The sequence below is a fragment of the Dipodomys merriami genome, unplaced genomic scaffold, assembly GCF_024711535.1.
Source record: "Dipodomys merriami isolate MVZ:Mamm:240054 unplaced genomic scaffold, mDipMer1.0.p SCAF_4, whole genome shotgun sequence".
In the NCBI taxonomy this organism is placed as follows: domain Eukaryota; kingdom Metazoa; phylum Chordata; class Mammalia; order Rodentia; family Heteromyidae; genus Dipodomys; species Dipodomys merriami.
The window spans coordinates 23,153,463-23,171,766 of NW_027205603.1; the positions used below are offsets into that span (position 1 = coordinate 23,153,463).

Sequence of the window (18,304 nt, forward strand, 5' to 3'; positions counted from 1 at the left end):
AGGGAACACGCTACTACACTGTTGGTGGGAGTGTAAGCTTGTTTCGCCACTCTAGAAAGCAGCATTGAGGTTCCTCAAAAGACTAAACATAGAGCTCCCCTATGACCCAGCAACCTCACTCATATGCATTTACCCAAATGATCACAAACAAAGCCACAATAAAGCTACCAGCATAACCATATTTATTGCAGCATTACTCACCATAGTCAAGATATGGAACCAACCCAGATGCCCCTTAATAGAAGAATGGATCAAGAAATTGTGGTATATATATATATATATATATATATATATATATATATATATATATATATATATATATATATATACACACACACACAATGGAATCCTATGCTTCATCATAAAGAATGACATTGCCCCACTAATAAGGAAATAGAAAAACTTAAAGCTCATTAAGTGAAGTAAGCTAGACCCAAAGAAACATAGTCTCCATGGTTTTCCTCATTTATAATAATTAGAATGTGCCCCCCTCTCTCTCTACATATACATATATATATATATATATATATATATACAAATATATGTATATATATATAAACCCAACAGATAGTAAAAGACAAAACCCAACAGAGAGTAAAAGACAAAAATTACAAAGAAAAGACAAAAAATCTGAACATGATAAATTAAACAGGACCATAAAACATTCACACAGTGAGACCAAAGGAGGATATTCTTAGGAGAGGATCGCAAGGGCTCAATAGCTATGTGCATATAATAATATGTGTATAAGCATCATAATGATGCTTATTGAAATGAACTCCAAGAAATGGAAACAAGGGTCTGGGAAAGTGACTCAGTGGTAGAGTGTTTGCCTTGCATGCATGAGGCCCTGGATTTGATTACTCAGCACCAAATAAGCAGAAAAAGCTGGAAGTGGCACTGTGGCTCAAGGGGTAGAGCACTAGCCTTGAGCTGAAGAGCTCAGGGACAACGCCCAGGCCCAGAATTCAGGCCCCATGACCAAAAAAAAAAGAAAAAGAAAAGAAAGAAAGAAAGAAAGAAAAAAGAAATGAAAATGTACATTTTACATTACTTTTTGCATTCCCCCCTTGTTTCCCCTCCTCCCCACCTTTTCTGTTTTTGATTTCTGTAAGTTTATCTGTTTTGACAAGGGGAAGGGGAATCACAGAAATGTGGGACAAAGGGTGAACTAATTCAGCAGTGATATTCACTAGATTCTATGTTGGAAATGAACTACACAACTTGGGGGAAGGAGGGTCAGGAGGGGGAAAATTGGGAAAAAATGAGGGAGGGAGTGACACTGTTCAAAAAGAAATGTATTCAATGCTTGACATATATAACCCCTCTGTATATCACCTTTACAATAAAAGAAGAAGAAAGAAGCTTCATGAAGGTTAAAAAAAATCTCATGGACTTTCCTGCCCCAATTGGCTTCAAACCACAATCCTTAGATTTCAGCCTCCTGTGTAGCTAGGATTACAGACATGAGCCACTGGTGCCCGGATTTTTCTAAAATCTGTTTTTGAGGGCCCTCTAAATGTTCCCAGATGTAAAAACTTCTAAGTGAAACTCTTTCCATAGCTGTCTTTCTGAGTCCCTCCTGTGAGGGAGTTCTCTCTCCTACTTTCAACAAAACTTTCTGCTTGCTGCTTACTTGTCCAAGACCTTCATTCTTTGACTATCTCAGGACACAAACTCAGTTCTCACCATTTGTCATCAATAGCATAAATTAATGATATAAAAAAAAAAAACAAGAAATCTGCCAACTCTGGTGGCTCACACCTGTAATTCTACCAACTATCAAGGCTGAGTCCCAGAAGATTGTGACTTGATGCCAACCTAGGTAGAAAAGTCCTTGAAATTCTGTCTCCAAAATAACCATCTAAAAGCTCGACTGGAGGCATGACTAGCTAAGCAAGGAGGCCCATAAGCACTATGCTTTAAGTTAAAAAAAATAAAGCACAGGTGCTGGTGGCTCATCTAGCTATTCATGGGGCTGAAATCTGATGATTGCAGTTTCAAGCCAGCTCAGGCAGGAAAGTCTGAAGACAACTTCCTCCTCCTCCTCCTCCTTCTTTTTCCTCTTCTTCTTCTTTTTCCTCTTCCTCTTCCTTCTCCTCTTCCTCCTCCTCCTCTTCCTACCCTCCTCCTCCTCCCTTCTTTCCCTTCTTCCTCTTCCTCCTCCTCCTCCTCCCCTTTTTTTTTTTGTTGGTCCTGGGGCTTGAACTCTGGGCCTGGGCGCTGTCCCTCAGCTCTTCAGCTCAAGGCGAGCGCTCTACCACTTGAGCCACAGCGCCACTTCCGGTTTTCTGGTGGTTTATTGCAGATAGGAGTCTCACGGTCTCTCCTGCCCGGGCTGGCTTTGAACCGTGATCCTCAGATCTCAGCCTCCTGAGTAGCTAGGATTACAGGCGTGAGCCACCAGCGCCCGGCTCCTCCCTTCTTTCTCTTCTTTCTCCTCCTCTTCTCCTCCTCCTCCTCCTCCTCCTCCTCCTCCTCCTCTTCTTCTTCTTCTTCTCCTTCTCCTCTTCTTCTGCCTCCTCCTCTTCTTCCGCCTCCTCCTCCCCTCTTCCTCCTCTCTTCTTCTTCTTCTTCTTCTTCTTCTTCTTCTTCTTCTTCTTCTTCTTCTTCTTCTTCTTCTTCTTCTTCTTCTTCTTCTTCTTCTTCTTCTTCTTCTTCTTCTTCTTCTCCTTCTCCTTCTCCTCTTCTTCCGCCTCCTCCTCTTCCTCCTCCTCTTCCTCCTCCTCCTCCCCTCTTCCTCCCCTCTTCCTCCTCTCCTCTTCTTCTTCTTCTTCTTCTTCTTCTTCTTCTTCTTCTTCTTCTTCTTCTTCTTCTTCTTCTTCTTCTTCTTCTTCTTCTTCTTCTTCTTCTTCTTCTTCTTCTTCTTCTTCTCCTTCTCCTTCTCCTTCTCCTTCTCCTCTTCTTCCTCCTCCTCCTCTTCCTTCTCCTCCTCCCCCCTCTTCTTCCTCTCTTCTTCTTCTTGTCTTCTTCTTCTTCTTCTTCTTCTTCTTCTTCTTCTTCTTCTTCTTCTTCTTCTTCTTCTTCTTCTTCTTCTTCTTCCTCTTCTTCTTCCTTTTCTTCCTCTTCCTCCTCTTCCTCCTCCTCCTCTTCCTCCTCCTCCTCCTCCTCCTCCTCCTCCTCCTCCTCCTCCTCCTCCTCCTCCTCCTCCTCTCTTTCTTCTTTTTGTTGGTTATGGGGATTGATCTCAGGGCCTGGTCACTCTCCCTGAGCTCTTTTGCACAAAGCTAGTGCTCTACTACTTTGAGCCACAGCATCACTTCTGGGGTTCTGGTGGCTACCTGGAGATAAATAAGAGTCTTAAGGACTAGAAATGTGGCTTAGTGGTACATGGCTTAGTGGCTCAGTATGCATGACACCCTGGGCTCAATTCCCCAGTACCACATTAACAGAAAAAGCCAGAAGTGGCACTGCGGGCTCAAGTGGTAGAGTGCTAGTTTTGAGTAAAAGAAGCCCAGGGACAGAGCCCAGGTCCCAAGTTGAAGCCCCAAGACTGGCACAAAGAAAAGGAGTCTCAAGGACTTTCCTGCCAGGGCGGTTTTGAACATTAATCCTCAGATCTCAGCCTCCTGAGTAGTGTGAGTCACCAGTGCCAGACTCTTGAGACTCTTGTCTCCAAGTAACTACCACCACCACTACCACCACCACCACCACCACCACCACATGTAGGAAGATGTATATGTCCATGTTGTGGATGAGGTTGTTGAGGATTCAGAGGAATGGGACAGTTATGTGGAATAGCCTGATAGCTCTCCAGCACATTGGAGAGCCAGATGCTGCAGCTGTGTATTTGGGTCCACTCACTGTATGCTGCTGAGAGCAGAAAAAAGAGCTATGCTCCTAAATATTCAGGAGGCTAAGATCTGAGGGTCACAGTTGGAAGTCAGCCTGGTCAGATAAATCCAATACAGTGTGTGTGTGTGTGTGTGTGTGTGTGTGTGTGTGTGTGTGTGTGTGTGTGTGTGTGTGTACTGGTACTGTGCTTGAATTCAAAACTTTTTGCTCTTTCTTGGCTGCTCAAGGATAATGTTTCATAGTTTGAGTCACACCTCCACTTCTGGCTTTTTGCTGGTTAATCAGAGATAAGTTTGGGTTTGTCTTCCAGGGCTGACTAACAACCTCAGACTCTGCCTATGGTAAGATATGCCTTGGAATGTTGGTACCAAATAGGAAAAAGGATACTAACTCTAAGAGAACTTAGGAAGGCAAAGTTTACTTCTACTGAAGGGTGTGTCATTGGCCAAAATTGACAAGCAAGCAAGCAAAGCTGGTAAGCTGCTCCCTTTTTTATTCCCGACACAGGGGGCCCTGACCCTCTGCTTGGATTGGACAAGCTCAGGTTGACAATCTGCTCATGATTGGCTTGTTTAAAGAGGGCAATTAAAAAAAAAACACTATATGGTATAATTTTAACAGGAACAGGATGTCTTATTTATCAGGAACAGGGTGTAACTAAAATTTAACCAGATCCAAGCCACCTGGCCAAAGCAGGGACTTTTCAGAAAAATAATTCTCACAGGATTGATAGAAAGTAGTGGCTTACAAATAGAAAATATGGCTTTTCTCACACTAAGTAGCTAGGATTATATGTGTGAATAACTGGCTCCTGGCCAAATCGGACAGACTCTTATCTACAATTAACCAGCAAAAAGTCAGAACTGGAGGTGCAGCTCAAATGGTAGAGTGCCAGCATTGTGAGAGAAAAAGCTGAACTAGAGTTCCAGTTCAGGCCTAAGTACCTGCATTCATAGGGCAGGGGGGAAGAAAAAAAAAGGAAAAGCCTGTGTAGGCATTGCGGGAAAAGACTCCCTTCTATAGAGGTTCTACATTCCTCACTATGGCTTTGAGCAGTCCCCCATGGAGGTTCTTGGGCATCGCATCCTGGCCTACTGCCCTGGGAAGACTTGCATCTGAACAATAGATTGATTGGACTCCAGAAATGTACTCTGCAATAGGCAGCAAGTCAGAGAGGCTATATTATGTGTGCAAGCTGCAAGGAATCTATAATTGGGTCTGAAGACTAATATGGTCCTTGGGCTTTCCAGAGATCTCAGGAGTCATGTAGCTCTCTCCTGAAGACGTCTTATTAACCTCTTTACAGTCCTCCCACCCAAAGTTCCACTTGTCAAGTGGGAGCTCCGTTTATCTCTCTTCGATAAATTTTTTTTTTTGGGGTCCGGTCATGGGACCTGAACTCTAGGCCTGGGTGCTGTCCCTCAGCTCTTCAGCTCAAGGCTAGCACTCTACCACTTGAGCCACAGCGCCACTTCCGGCTTTTTACTTTTTGCTTATGTGGTGCTGAGGAATCGAACCCAGGGTCTCATGCATGCAAGGCAAGCGCTCTACCACTGAGCCACCTTCCCAGCCCCTCTTCGATAAATTTTTGTAGATTTGGTTCTTCTTCTTTCTTGGTGGACTCAGTGTTTAAGAGGCAACCTCAAAGGTGCTTTTGCTGGGCCTTGTGAAGTAATTAAATGTTGATACAGCTCATTTCACCTTGTATCTATGTTCTCTGATGTATTCACTGCTACAGTTGCTTTACAATCACTTTGGGCTCCAGGAAGAATAGGACTAACCAATAAGTATCTTTATTTGACTTTTGTGCCTATACTGTAGCTGAGCCTGTGAATTCAGGATCTTATGCTTTTGCTTGGCTTTTTTTACACTAGACTGGTACTTTACCACTTGAGCCACATCTCTATTTCTGGATTTTTGCTGGTTAATTGGAGATTGGTCGCTAGCATTTGTCTGCCTGGGCTGGCTTTGAACTGTGTTTTGCAGATCTCAGCCTCCTGAGTAGCTAGGATTATAAGCGTAAACCCACAGCTTCTAGCTTTAGTTAATTTTTGAGTGTAGACTTTTTGTCTGGGCCAGCCTGGACTGTGATCCTCCTACCTCTCCCTTCCTTAGGTAGGACAGGAAGGAGTTGGGATGACAGATGTGTACTACCAAAGTCTGTCTTTTTTGCTTGAGATGGAAGCTATCATTAACTTATTTCCTAAGCTAGCCTTAAACCTCCATCCTTCCAATCTCTGCTTCTCAAGTAGCAAGAATTGTAAACATATACCATTACACCTGGTTCTGTTATACTTCTTGGCAGATGTTTTTAGGCTTAGTCATGTGTGTGTGTGTGTGTGTGTGTGTGTGTGTGTGTGTGTGTGTGTGTGTACACACATACTCTTTTTTTTCCTTCTTTGTACCAGTCCTAGGGCTTGAACTCAGGGACTGGATGCTGTCCCTGCACTTTTTTCCCCCCTGTTGTGGGGCTTGAACTTGGGCCCTGGGCACTGTCCTTGAGCTCTTTTGCTCAAGGGTAGCGCTCTATCACTTTGAGCCAAAGTGCCACTTCTGGTTTTCTGGAGATTAACTGAAGATAAGAGTCTCCTGGAAGCTAGGCATTGATGGGTCATGCCTGTAATCCTAGCTACTCAGGAGGCTGAAATCTGAGGACTGTGGTTTAAAGCCAGCCTTGGCAGGAAATTCTGTGAGACTCTTATGTCCAGTAAACCACCAGAAAACAGGAAATGGCACTGTGGCTCAAGTGGTAGAGCACTTGCCTTGAGCTGAAAAGTTCAGCGCCCAGGCCCAGAGTTCAAGCCCCACAACTGGCCAGAAAGAAAAAAAAAAGAGCAGCATGGACTTTCCTCTTTGGGCTGGCTTTGAACCATGATCATCCAATCTCAGCCTCCTGAGTAGCTGGGATTATAGGCATGAGCCATCAGCCCCTGGCTTTCCCTGAGCCTTTTTTGCTCAAAATTGGTGCTCTACAACTTGAGTCACAACCCCACTTCTGGCTTTTTGGTGGTTAATTGGTGATAAGATTTTCCTGCTTGGGCTGGCTTTGAACCACAATCCTCAGATCTCAGCCTCCTGAATTAGCAAGGAATTTAGGTGTGAGCCACTAGCACCAAGCTAGCCATATATATTTTAATCATATCCCAGTATTACTGAAATAACGAAAGAAAAACAGAGTAAATTGATGTAATTCTTACAGGTTCTTAAATTTGTCTAATTTTTTTCTTCTAATTTTTTTTTCAGTTGATTCTCAAGTCAGAGAGCTTTGTAATGTAGCTCTGACTGGCCTTGATCCTCATGGTTTTTCTGCCTCAGCTTCCAGAGTGAGATTACAGATGTACCCTACTATATCCAGCTAATGCCCATGTCTTTTGAATCTGTGTGTGTGTGCACATGTGTGTGTGTGTGTGTGTGTGTGTGTATACACACTGGGATTTGAATTCAAGGACTTGAACTTTTGCTCATGTTTGCACACCTCCCCCCTAATTACTGCTGGCACTCTACTACTTGAGCCACTACTCTAGCATAGCTTTTTAAAAAACTGATTAATTGGAAATAGTTTTAAGGACTTTTCTATTCAGTTGGCCTCAAACCTTGATCCTCTAGACCTCAGCCACCTGAGTAGTTGAGATTACAGACATGAGCCTCCCTGTGGCCAGCCTGAATCTTTTTTTTTTTTAACACAGAATTATCAATGTCCATGTTTTGTGTTGGTTTTAATAACATGCTTTGTGTGACTTAGCTGTGTCGAAATATATATTTCCATATTTAATCAATGTGAAACATTTTTCATTTTCCCCTTTGGAACGTACTAATAAGGGATTGAAAAAATTTTTGAAAATGAGACTGTAAAGCCAAGGCCCAACTCCCCCTCCCCCCAAAATTACTCTTTCTTGCCACACCTCTGTTCACCAACTCCTGAATGAAGTCCAAAAGAACGCAGCCCTACTGTACGCTTTTTTTTCTTTTTGTGCCAGCCCTAGTCAAGTATGTCAAGCCACACTTGAACTCAGGGCCTGGCACTATCCCTTAGCTTTTGTGCTCAAGGCTGTCACTCTACCACTTGAGCCATGGCTTTACCTCTAGCTTTTTGGTGCTTAATTGGAGATAAGAGTCTCACAGACTTTCCTGCCCGGGCTGGCTTTGAACCAGGATCCTCAGATCTCAGCCTCCTGAGTAGCTAGGATTACAGGCGTGAGCCACCGGTGCCTGTCTTGCGCTTGTCTTTTAACTCGCTATGGAAGTTGAGTCAACTCTGTTTTCCAACTTCCACATGGGCTTTCCTTCCGCTGCGTTTCCCGGGGACACAGCCGGAGTCCTTCTGCCCACGTGGGCGCTGTCACTACCCTCGGGGACCTCCGGCCGCCGCCGCGTCGGCCGCGGGAGGCGGGGTCTCCGTGACGCAGACCGGCGGCGCGCTCCGGACGTGACGCGCACGTCCGTGCGTAAGGGCGGCTGCGTTGGGCTGCAGGAGAAGATGGCGGTCTCCACAGGTCGGTTCCTGCGCCGTGCTGCCTGCTTTTCCGTTCCGACCACCCGGCTTGGCCTCACTACTTGCTGCCGGCCGCCGGGCGCTGACCGGGTCGCAGAAGCCGCAGTGCGCACTGGAGCCCAGCGCTTCCTGTGGAGCGCAGGCGGGACGGGGAGGGTGTGGGTGGGTCCTGTGCGGAGACCGGGGGCCGGGCCGGCCGTCCGGGGTGGCGGCAGGTCGTGTGCGCGAGGTGGCCGCGCGCCGCGCGCTGGTGGCGGGGCAGCTCCAGGGTCGTGCACCCGCGGGGCCTCGCGGACGCGGGCCCGAGCTGTGGGCGCCAGGCGCCGTGGAGGCCCCAGGTGGGCCCTTCGGGCACCGGTGGAGGCTGGGGCCAGAGGCTGCTGGGCCGGGTTGAGCGGCCCTGTTCGTGGGACGCCTCTCGAGCTGGGTGCGGACGGAGGACGGAGGCGAAGAGGAGCGGTGCTCCATGGATAAGGGAGGGATAATTGTTCTCACCTTGCTAAATGCAGGTTGCCTTTTGTATTTTTCTTTCACCTGAGTGAAATACTACAGTGTATCAGGGGAAAACAGACCAAAACCAAATACTGAGCAAACGGAGCGTTGATTGTAGAACAAGTGGTTGCTTAGATAAAAATACGTCCAGCTCCTCTCTAGAACTGAATGCCAGGTTTTGGTGTCCCTTCAGCAGATTAAGTAGTAGTAGCACCGAGCCTCGCTGGGCATTGAAAAAAATGTCAAGTTGAAATATTTTAAGAGTTTATATGCTTTACTATTTAAAAATGATCGCCTAAGAGGTGTTTTTTTTTCCCCCCAAGTCTCTTTGGAAGCTAGATTATAGAATAGTGTGACTTCATATTTCATGTCATCGTTGTGTAATAAGTAGATTATTAAATCTGTACTAAAGTGGAAGGCTTTGAATGGACAGTGATTCTTATAAGGAACCCTCTAGCTACATTCTGCATGTTTATTGTTAAGTTTCATCTTTATTATTTGTAGGTATCAAGGTGACAATCTAGCTATCCCGGCTTTGGGGAAAGACTTCAGGGTTCTTGGATTCAGAGTCAACTGCTAAATTGTCATTTAATGTTACAAGTTTAATTACTGTATCTCGGTATGTGCTTGTGAATGAGACCAGGCCTTTCCAAGAGTTGTGCTCAGTACCTGTAGTTTCTTGAAAAGTAGTGAAATGATACATTTTTTTTTAAAGTAGGTCATGAGGTTTGAAATCAGGGCCCAGACGCTGTCCCTGAACTTTTTATGCTCAAGGCTAGCGCTCTACCACTTTGAGCCACAGCAGCACTTTCGGTTTTCTGATGGTTAATTGGAGATGAGTCTCATGGAATTTGCTCCATGGGTTGATTTTGAACTGCAGTCCTCAGATCTCAGCCCCCTGAGTAGCTAGGATTATGGGCATGAACCACCAACACCTGGCCCAAAATGATACATCTTTTTTTTGTTTTTTCTTTGTCGGTCCTGGGGCTTGAACTCTGGGCTTGGGCGCTGTCCCTGTGCTCTTCATTCAAGGCCAGTGCTTTACCACTTGAGCTACAGTGCCACTTCCGGTTTTCTAGTGGTTTATTGGAGATAATAGTCTCCTGGACTTTCCTGCCGGGGCTGGCTTTGAACCGTGAACCTCTGATCTCAGCCTCCTCATTAGCTAGGATTACAGGCGTGAGCCACCTGTGCTCGGCAAAATGATACATCTTAATTTCAGTTTTTATTTTGTGTGATTACTTATTTAAAAATGGCATTTTTCTAACATTAAATGGATGAGAGAATGTTTGAAAGTATTTTAGAGACCAGAGGTAGATGATCCCAGTGGCACATACTTTGTTAACTGCTTTTAAAAAGTTCTCTTGGGAAGTTGAATATATATTGCAAACAAGATAGATAAGTTATTGATGCCTATTAAGTCTGTTTTCTGGTTTGTTTCAATGTTCTGTTACAATTTTATCCTGCTTTGAGCATTGGCATAATGAAGGTGATACAGTTTAGACAGTTGAGGTTTTTTGTTGTTGTTGTTGTTTTTTTTTTTTTGTCGGTCCTGGGGCTTGAACTCTGGGCCTGGGAGCTGTCCCTCAGTTCTTCAGCTCAAGGCGAGCGCTCTACCACTTGAGCTACAGCGCCACTTCCGGTTTTCTGGTGGTTTATTGGAGATAGGAGTCTCATGGTCTCTCCTGCCCGGGCTGGCTTTGAACCGTGATCCTCAGATCTCAGCCTCCTGAGTAGCTAGGATTACAGGCGTGAGCCACCAGCGCCCGGCTGTTGTTGTTTGTTTTTTTCTTGCTTGCTTGTCGTGGAGCTTGAACTTGGCTTGAGCACTGTCCCTCAGCATCTTTTGCTCAAGGCTAGCACTACTTGCACTGCATCCACTTCTGGATTTTTGGTGATTAATTGGAGATAAGAGTCTCACAGGACTGGGATATAGCTCAGTGGCCATGCAATGTCCTGGGTTTGATCCCCAGTATCAAAAAAGAAAAGACAAAAAAAAAAAAAAGAGTCTTACAGACTTTTCTGCCCGGCCTGATTTTGAACCACAATTCTTGGATCTCAGCCTCCTGAGTAAATTCAATTACAGTCATGAGCCATGAACACCTGGCTTGAAATGAATTGTTTGATATCCTATTAGTTTTACTTTCATATTGTTTACTTTTGATACATAAGAAGGAAATGGTACCTTTATGTTTCAGGAAAAAAAACCTGTCATTTGGTTTAAAATTTAGAAGCAGATAAACTAGATGGATGTAATATACATATATTTCCTCTAAGATGTAGAATTTTGACAAATAGTTGTTTAGTTGGCCAATAATAGCAGAGTGGGGAGAGATAGGAAAACCAACAGCTACAACCTGATGATTATGGTTTTTTTGGGGGCGGGGGAGGAAGGAGGTCATGATGCTTGAACTCAAGGTCTAGGCTTTGTTCCTGAGCTCTTCTGCTCAAGACTAGGGCTCTATTGCTTTGAGTCACAACGTCACTTCCAGTTTTCTGGTGGTTCATTGTAGATAAGAGTCTTATGGGGCTGGGAAGGTGGCTCAGTGGTAGAGCACTTGCCTTGCATGCATGAGGCCCTGGGTTCGATTCCTCAGCACCACATAAGCAAAAAAGAAGCTGGAAGTGGCACTGTGGCTCAAGTGGTAGAGTGCTAGCCTTGAGCTGAAGAGCTGAGGGACAGCGCCCAAAGTTCAGGCCCCACAACCGGACCCCCCCCCAAAAAAAAAAAAGAGTCTTATGGACTTTCCTGCCCAGGCTGGATTCAAACTATGATCCTCAGATCTCAGCCTCCAGAGTGGCTAGGATTATAGGCATGAGCCACCAGTACCCAGCTGGTTTTTTTGGTCAGTGTAGGACTTGAACTTAGGGCCTGAGCACTGTCCCTGAACCTCTTTGTGCTCAAGGCTAGCCCTCTACTATTTCAGCTACAGCTCCACTTTTGGTTTTTGAATGGTTTATTGGAGATAAGAGTCTCATGAGGACTTTTCTACCTGGGCTGGCTTTAACCTCGATCCTTAAGATCTTAGCCTTCTAAGTAGCTATGATTGCAGGTGTGAGCCACCAGCACCTGGCGCCTGCTTTGTTTTTTTAACCAGTACCAGGCGTTGAACTCAGCACCTCGTATTTGCTAGGCTAACATTCTATTACTTGCCTTCTGAGTTTAATGACTACATTTAAAAAGAAACATATTAATGACTATATTTGATCTTTATTAAAGTATTTCAAAATCTGTGCAATATCTAAGTCATATGCTCTCCTTTATGGAAAAAAATTTGAGGGAAATAATTCAAATTAGACTTAAACTTTTAAGGTAAAACTCTTTACCATACCTCTTGGCCCTCTGACTTTGCAAATTAAAAACAAAACAAAACAAAACAAAAAACCCCCCTGAGAACTCAAGGTGATTAGTGGTTAGTGATCAAGGTAGCATTGGAATTCAGTGCTCTCTCCAATATTAGGCCACTCTGAGGTAGTCTGTCTCAAAAACTATTAATTTATATTATAAAATCCTTTAAAAAACTTTAGGACTTTGTTTTTGTTTTTGCTGTTTCTGGGGCTTGAATTCTGGGCCTGGGCACTGTCTCCGAGTTTCTTTGCTCAAGGCTAATGCTTTACCAGTTAAGCCACAGTGCCACTTCCGGCTTTTTCTGAGTAATTTATTGGAGATAAGAATCTCACGTACTTTCCTGATTGGCTTAGAACCTTGATCATCAGGCTCCTGAGTAGCTAGGATTACAGGTGTGAGCCACTGACTCCTGGCTTACTTTTAGATTTAGAATAAATGAAGATACCAAAGAGTTTCTTTATACCTCATATTCAATACTGCAAAGTTCATACTGTAATGCATATTTTCATTAGTTTGTATGTAATCTCTACCCTATGGACCTTATCTATACCACATTGCATTGTAACATGAAATATTTTAATTTTTTTTCCATTTAGAGTGGGACTTTTTGAGTGCAGATGTTTATAAAATGTGTAAGTAATGAGAGGTTCAGAAAAATAAGATATTTTTTCTTTGATTGCAGATCTGTACAATAAGATCAGAAAAAAAGTAAACCCTTTTAATTATCCTTTTCAGAAGTGGGCAGAATTGTTAATACTGGAAAAAATTACTTTTTAACCATGTTTTGATTTCCCTACTGCCCTCAACAGGATACTGTGCCACTTGGGAATTTACTTAATTGTTAATCCTTGCTTTCCTCCTATTAAGATAAAAATGTTTGAATATGGACAGAACTTGGGAGTCATAATAGAAGAGGCTTATATGTTTAAATCATAATTTACTTAATGTGTATTCACTTATTTTTGCTGTGTTGGGTTTGAGTTCAGGCCCTTTGCTGGTTAGGCAGGCAGTTTAAATTCAGAGTCTGCTGTGGTAATTTTTTTTTTTTTTGGGTCCGGTCGTGGGGCCTGAACTTGGCCTGGGCGCTATCCCTCAGCTCTTCAGCTCAAGGCTAACACTCTACCACTTGAGCCACAGTGCCACTTCCGGCTTTTTTCTTTTTGCTTATGTGGTGCTGAGGAATCAAACCCAGGGCCTCAGGCATGCAAGGCAAAAGCTCTACTACTGAGCCACCTTCCCAGCCCTACTATGGTAATTTTGTAGGTAGAGGCAAACTTTACTGCCCCAGGCTAGCTACAAACCACTGTTCTCTGGATCTCAGTCTCCTGAGTAGTTAGGATTATAGATGTGAGCCACTGGCAAAGTGTGTGTGTGTGTGTGTGCGCGCGCGTGCGTGTGTGCGTGCGCGTGCGTGTATGTGTGTATAGTCGTGAGGCTTGAACTCGGGGCTTGGGAACTGTCCGTGTGTGTGTGTGTGTGTGTGTGCGCGCGCGCGCGCGTGTATGTGTGTATAGTTGTGAGGCTTGAACTCGGGGCTTGGGCACTGTCCCTCAGCTCTTCAGCTCAAGGCTAGCACTCTACCACTTGAGCCACAGTGCCACTTCCGGCTTTTTTTCTTTTTGCTTATGTGGTGATGAGGCATCGAACCCAGGGCCTCAGGCATGCAAGGCAAGCGCTCTACCACTGAGCGCCCCCCCCACCCCCCCCAGATAAGATTCTTACGGGGTTTTTTTTTTCTGCCCTGAGATCCTGAGATCTCAGCTTCCTGAGTTTAAGATTATAGACGTCAGCTACTGGTGCCTGGCAAGTTTTATATAGCTTCATAAAAGGCTCTCCAAGAGTAGGGGCTAGAGGGCATGACTCAAGTGTATAGTGCTCGCCCAGCAAAGCTCCCTAAGTTGAAATCCTAGTGCACATGCACAAAAAAAGTTTGAACATTGTTTTCCTTTCCTTTTCTTTCTTTCTTTCTTTCTTTCTTTTTTTTTTTTTGTCTGTCATGGGGCCTGAACTCTGGGCCTGGGCACTGTCCCTCAGCTCTTCAGCTCAAGGCAAGTGCTCTACCACTTGAGCCACAGCACCCCTTCCACAATACATTTTTGCTTGCACATTGATAATGGATAATCAGTGATTGTTATTAACATACTAGAAAAAAAGAGCACCTGTTAACATATGTATCTATTATTTTGCATAGTGATTTGTGGACAAAAGAGTAGTAGTATACTGTGGTAGCTGAAGTTTGAACAACGGTAGTACATGAAATTCATATAAGGTAAATCCTTGATGTCATAGGCATGAAGATAACAAGGAGGATATTACCAGGATATTGCTATTGAGGGAAAACTTCATGCTTAGGGGATACAGTGTTCACGACTATACTGTAGATTCTTGATTCATTATTTTCCCCTAAGGCTGCCCAACCTATTCTAAAGGCATGCTACCTTTCAGCAGACCTTAACTCATACTTTATCGCTTCAGTTAAGCACATTGAGTTTTACTTTGCATTTTTGGGAGATAGTTTTATAAAATCAAGGGCAAAGTAATGATTTGTATGTATGTGCATGTGCCAGTGTCAGTCCTAGGGCTTGAACTTGGGACCTAGGCACAGTCCTTGAGCTTTTTCTCTCAAGGCTAGCCGGTGCCACTTCTAAGGAAATAATTTTACCACAACTGATGATAATGTAGGATTCATGAGAACTTTATGCCAACTAAGCTGTGAAATGTACTTGTGGGAATTAAAAATATTTGGTTTTGAAAGTTTTTTTTTTTTTTTTTGCCAGCCTTGGGGCTTGAACTCAACTCTGGGCCTGGGTGCTGTCCCTGAGCTCTTCAGCTCAAGGCTAGCACTCTACCACTTGAGCCATGGCGCCACTTCTGGCTTTTTCTGCTTATGTGGTGCTGAGGAATCGACCCAGAGCCTCATGCATGCAAAGCAAGTACTCTGCCACTGAACCACCTTCCCAGCCCAATTGAAAGGTATTTTTAAAGAAAAAGTTTTAGTTTTTGACTGTGCATGGCTGAAACCATGTAAATTAGTAAATAAGGCAGTCTTAGTATATATGGGAACCATTTGCGGCACAGAATGCCTGTGTATGGAAACATACACTTTGTCCAGTTATTTTGCTAGTTGCTTAAGGTAAAGCATTAATGAAGTAGATAAAAATCATGCAGACCAGAATAAATATGATTAAATATTTGAAAACTTGTCTTTGAAAAGCTGATTTACTGGGCACCTGTGAAGTTACTCAGAAGACTGAGAGCTGAGGATTGTGGTTCAAAGCCAGCCTGGGCAGGAAAGTTTGTGAAACTTTTTTTTTTTTTTTTTTTTTGGTCGGTCGTGGGGCTTGAACTCTGGGCCTGGGCGCTGTCCCTCAGCTCTTCAGCTCAAGGCGAGCGCTCTACCACTTGAGCTACAGCGCCACTTCCGGTTTTCTGGTGGTTTTATTGGAGATAGGAGTCTCGCGGTCTCTCCTGCCCGGGCTAGCTTTGAACCGCGATCCTCAGATCTCAGCCTCCTGAGTAGCTAGGATTACAGGCGTGAGCCACCAGCGCCGGGCTGAAACTCTTTTTTTTTTTGTCGGTTGTGGGGCCTGAACTCTGGGCCTGGGCTCTGTCCCTCAGCTTTTCAGCTCAAGGACAGCACTCTACCACTTGAGCCACAGTGCCACTTCCAGCTTTTTCTGCTTATGTGTTGCTAAGGAATTGAACCCAGGGCCTCATGCATACAAGGCAAGCACTCCACCACTGAGCCACCTTCCCAGCCCAAATGTTTTTTTTTTTTTTTTTTTTTTTTGTGGGCTGTGGGGCTTGAACTCTGGGCTTGGGCGCTGTCCCTGTGCTCTTCAGCTCAAGGCTAGCACTCTACTACTTGAGCCACAGCGCCACTCATGAAACACTTTATCTCCAACTAACCAGCTCCAAAAGGGAGCTGGGACTTATGTGGTTGGTAGAATGCTTGAGCAAAATAGCGCAGGAACAGTGCCCAGGCCAGAACTGTAGACCCAGGACTGGCACAAAATAAAAAAGAAACGAACTTTACAACTTTGTGGTTGGGGGGAGAGATGGGAGGACAGGGATGGTAAGGGGAAACAAAAGAGGAGGCAACAATGCTTGATAAGAAATGTACCTTGTTCATGTAATTGTAACCCCTCTGTATGGTATTTTCATAAAAAAAAAACAAAGAAAAACAAAAAGACAAAGCTGATTTTTTTTCAAAAGCTGTTTTAAAGAGCTTATGTAAATTCAATCTTTTGAGTAATAAAAAATGGGATCAGGCTTGGCATTGGGAATAATTTATTGTTTACAAACTGTTAGCTGATTTGTTTGAGAACAAGCACTATTTTTGGTAAGTTGACTCAGCAAAGTTTCAAACTACAGAAGCTAAATCCTCATGGACCTGCATGGATTCTTGATCATCTGTCCTTTCAGCCGTACTCATTTTAGCAGAAATATAGATACAAAGTGACTTTCACAAAATTATTTAGCTAGATAAATGGTTAACAGTATTGTCAAGCTTGATTTTGTCAAATTTTGTTTACTAGGTATGCTATGAGAAATAAGTATAAACTTTGTTGCTAGCTCTTTTGTCTACTAATCATTATGTAATAATAAGTAGTCTAGAGTTCCTTCCTTCCTCCCTCCCTCCTCCTTTCCTTTGTCCTTTCTTCCTTCATTTCTTTCCTCCCTTCAGGCTCCACTTTTTTTTTTTTTTTTTTTTTTTTTTGGGAGGCTCCACTTTTTCTATTCATGCCACTCTACCCTTTGAACCAAGCTGCTGGTTCTGGTTTTTTACTAGTTAAGTAGAGATAATAGTCTTTCTCAAGTTTGTCTGCCTGGGCTGGCTTCAGACTGATCCTCACATCTCCTGAGTGGCTTGGATTAGAGGTGTGAGTCACTGCCATCAGACTTTCTTTAGGTCTCTCTCTCTCTCTCTCTCTCAAAAAAGTTGTGTAGTTGGGCGCCGGTGGCTTGCACCTGTAATCCTAGCTGAGGAGGCTGAGATCTGAGGATCGCGGTTCAGCCTGGGCAGGAAAGTCCATGAAACTCATCTCCAGTAAACCACCAGAAAACTGGAAGTGGCGCTGTAGCTCAAGTGGTAGAGCCCTAGCCTTGGAAATACTGTATTGTGCCCTGAGTGTTGCTGCCTAGTGATGGGAATGTTACTGAAAAGACAAATTAACTTGGTAACTGTTATTCAAACTAGCATCACTTGCTACTGAAAGTACCAGTTGAATTCACTAAACAATATTAAATGACTATGTTTCTTCAGAGGAAAACTTCTTGCATGGGGCTGGCCTCAGATTTCAGTCTTCCTACCTCTATCTCCCAGAGCTGGGATTTCATGCCTGGCTTATTTTTCTAAAATACGGGGTATAATCTGAACTGGCTTCAAATTTCAATTATTTCATCTGAGCTTCCTGATTGTAGGCTGCACTACATGCCCAGCTATGACCTCACATCTATCAGTGCATATGTCATTTCTTTTTTTTTTTTTTTTTTTTTTTGTCGGTCGTGGGACTTGAACTCTGGGCCTGGGCGCTGTCCCTCAGCTCTTCAGCTCAAGGCGAGCGCTCTACCACTTGAGCTACAGCGCCACTTCCGGTTTTCTGGTGGTTTATTGGAGATAGGAGTCTCACAGTCTCTCCTGCCCGGGCTGGCTTTGAACCGCGATCCTCAGATCTCAGCCTCCTGAGTAGCTAGGATTACAGGCGTGAGCCACCAGCGCCCGGCTTCATATGTCATTTCTAATCTAACCAAGAAATTAAAACTAACGGGAACCAGAGTGTATTGTAGCTCTCCTAACATACCTCCATTCTATGAAAACCTTCCTTCATAGTTTTGTCATGATCATTTTTCGTTTCTTTACAAGAGGATGTTAGCAATTTCTGTGCTTTCTTTCTTTCTTTTTTTTTTTTGGTCTGGTCGTGGGGCCTGAACTCTGGGCCTGGGCGCTGTCCCTCAGCTCTTCAGCTCAAGGCTAGCGTTCTACCACTTGGGCCACAGTGCCACTTCCGGCTTTTTTCTTTTTGCTTATGTGGTGCTGAGGAATCGAATCCAGGGCCTCATGCATGCAAGGCACGTGCTCTACCACTAAGCCACCTTCCCAGCCCTCTGTGCTTTCTTTTAACTCTGTAGTGTGTGGAGTTAAAATTGCAACAACTTAGTGCCTTGTATTTGAA

General features: G+C 44.1%; 1 protein-coding gene across 2 annotated transcripts in view; it reads left to right on the top strand.

The window, feature by feature from the left end:
- The first annotated feature begins 8,237 nt into the window (after positions 1 to 8,237).
- The window catches only part of Ube2v2 (ubiquitin conjugating enzyme E2 V2), a 50,546-nt gene continuing 40,479 nt past the window's right edge, over positions 8,238 to 18,304 (top strand). Inside the window, exon 1 of one of the 2 annotated variants that reach the window (XM_069990690.1) lies at positions 8,238 to 8,288. In XM_069990690.1, coding sequence (XP_069846791.1) covers positions 8,273 to 8,288 — 16 coding nt within the window. In that variant the 5' untranslated portion in view covers positions 8,238 to 8,272. Of the gene's footprint in view, positions 8,289 to 15,019; positions 15,102 to 18,304 lie in introns of those variants that run through there. The other variant, XM_069990691.1, reaches the window with a different exon arrangement.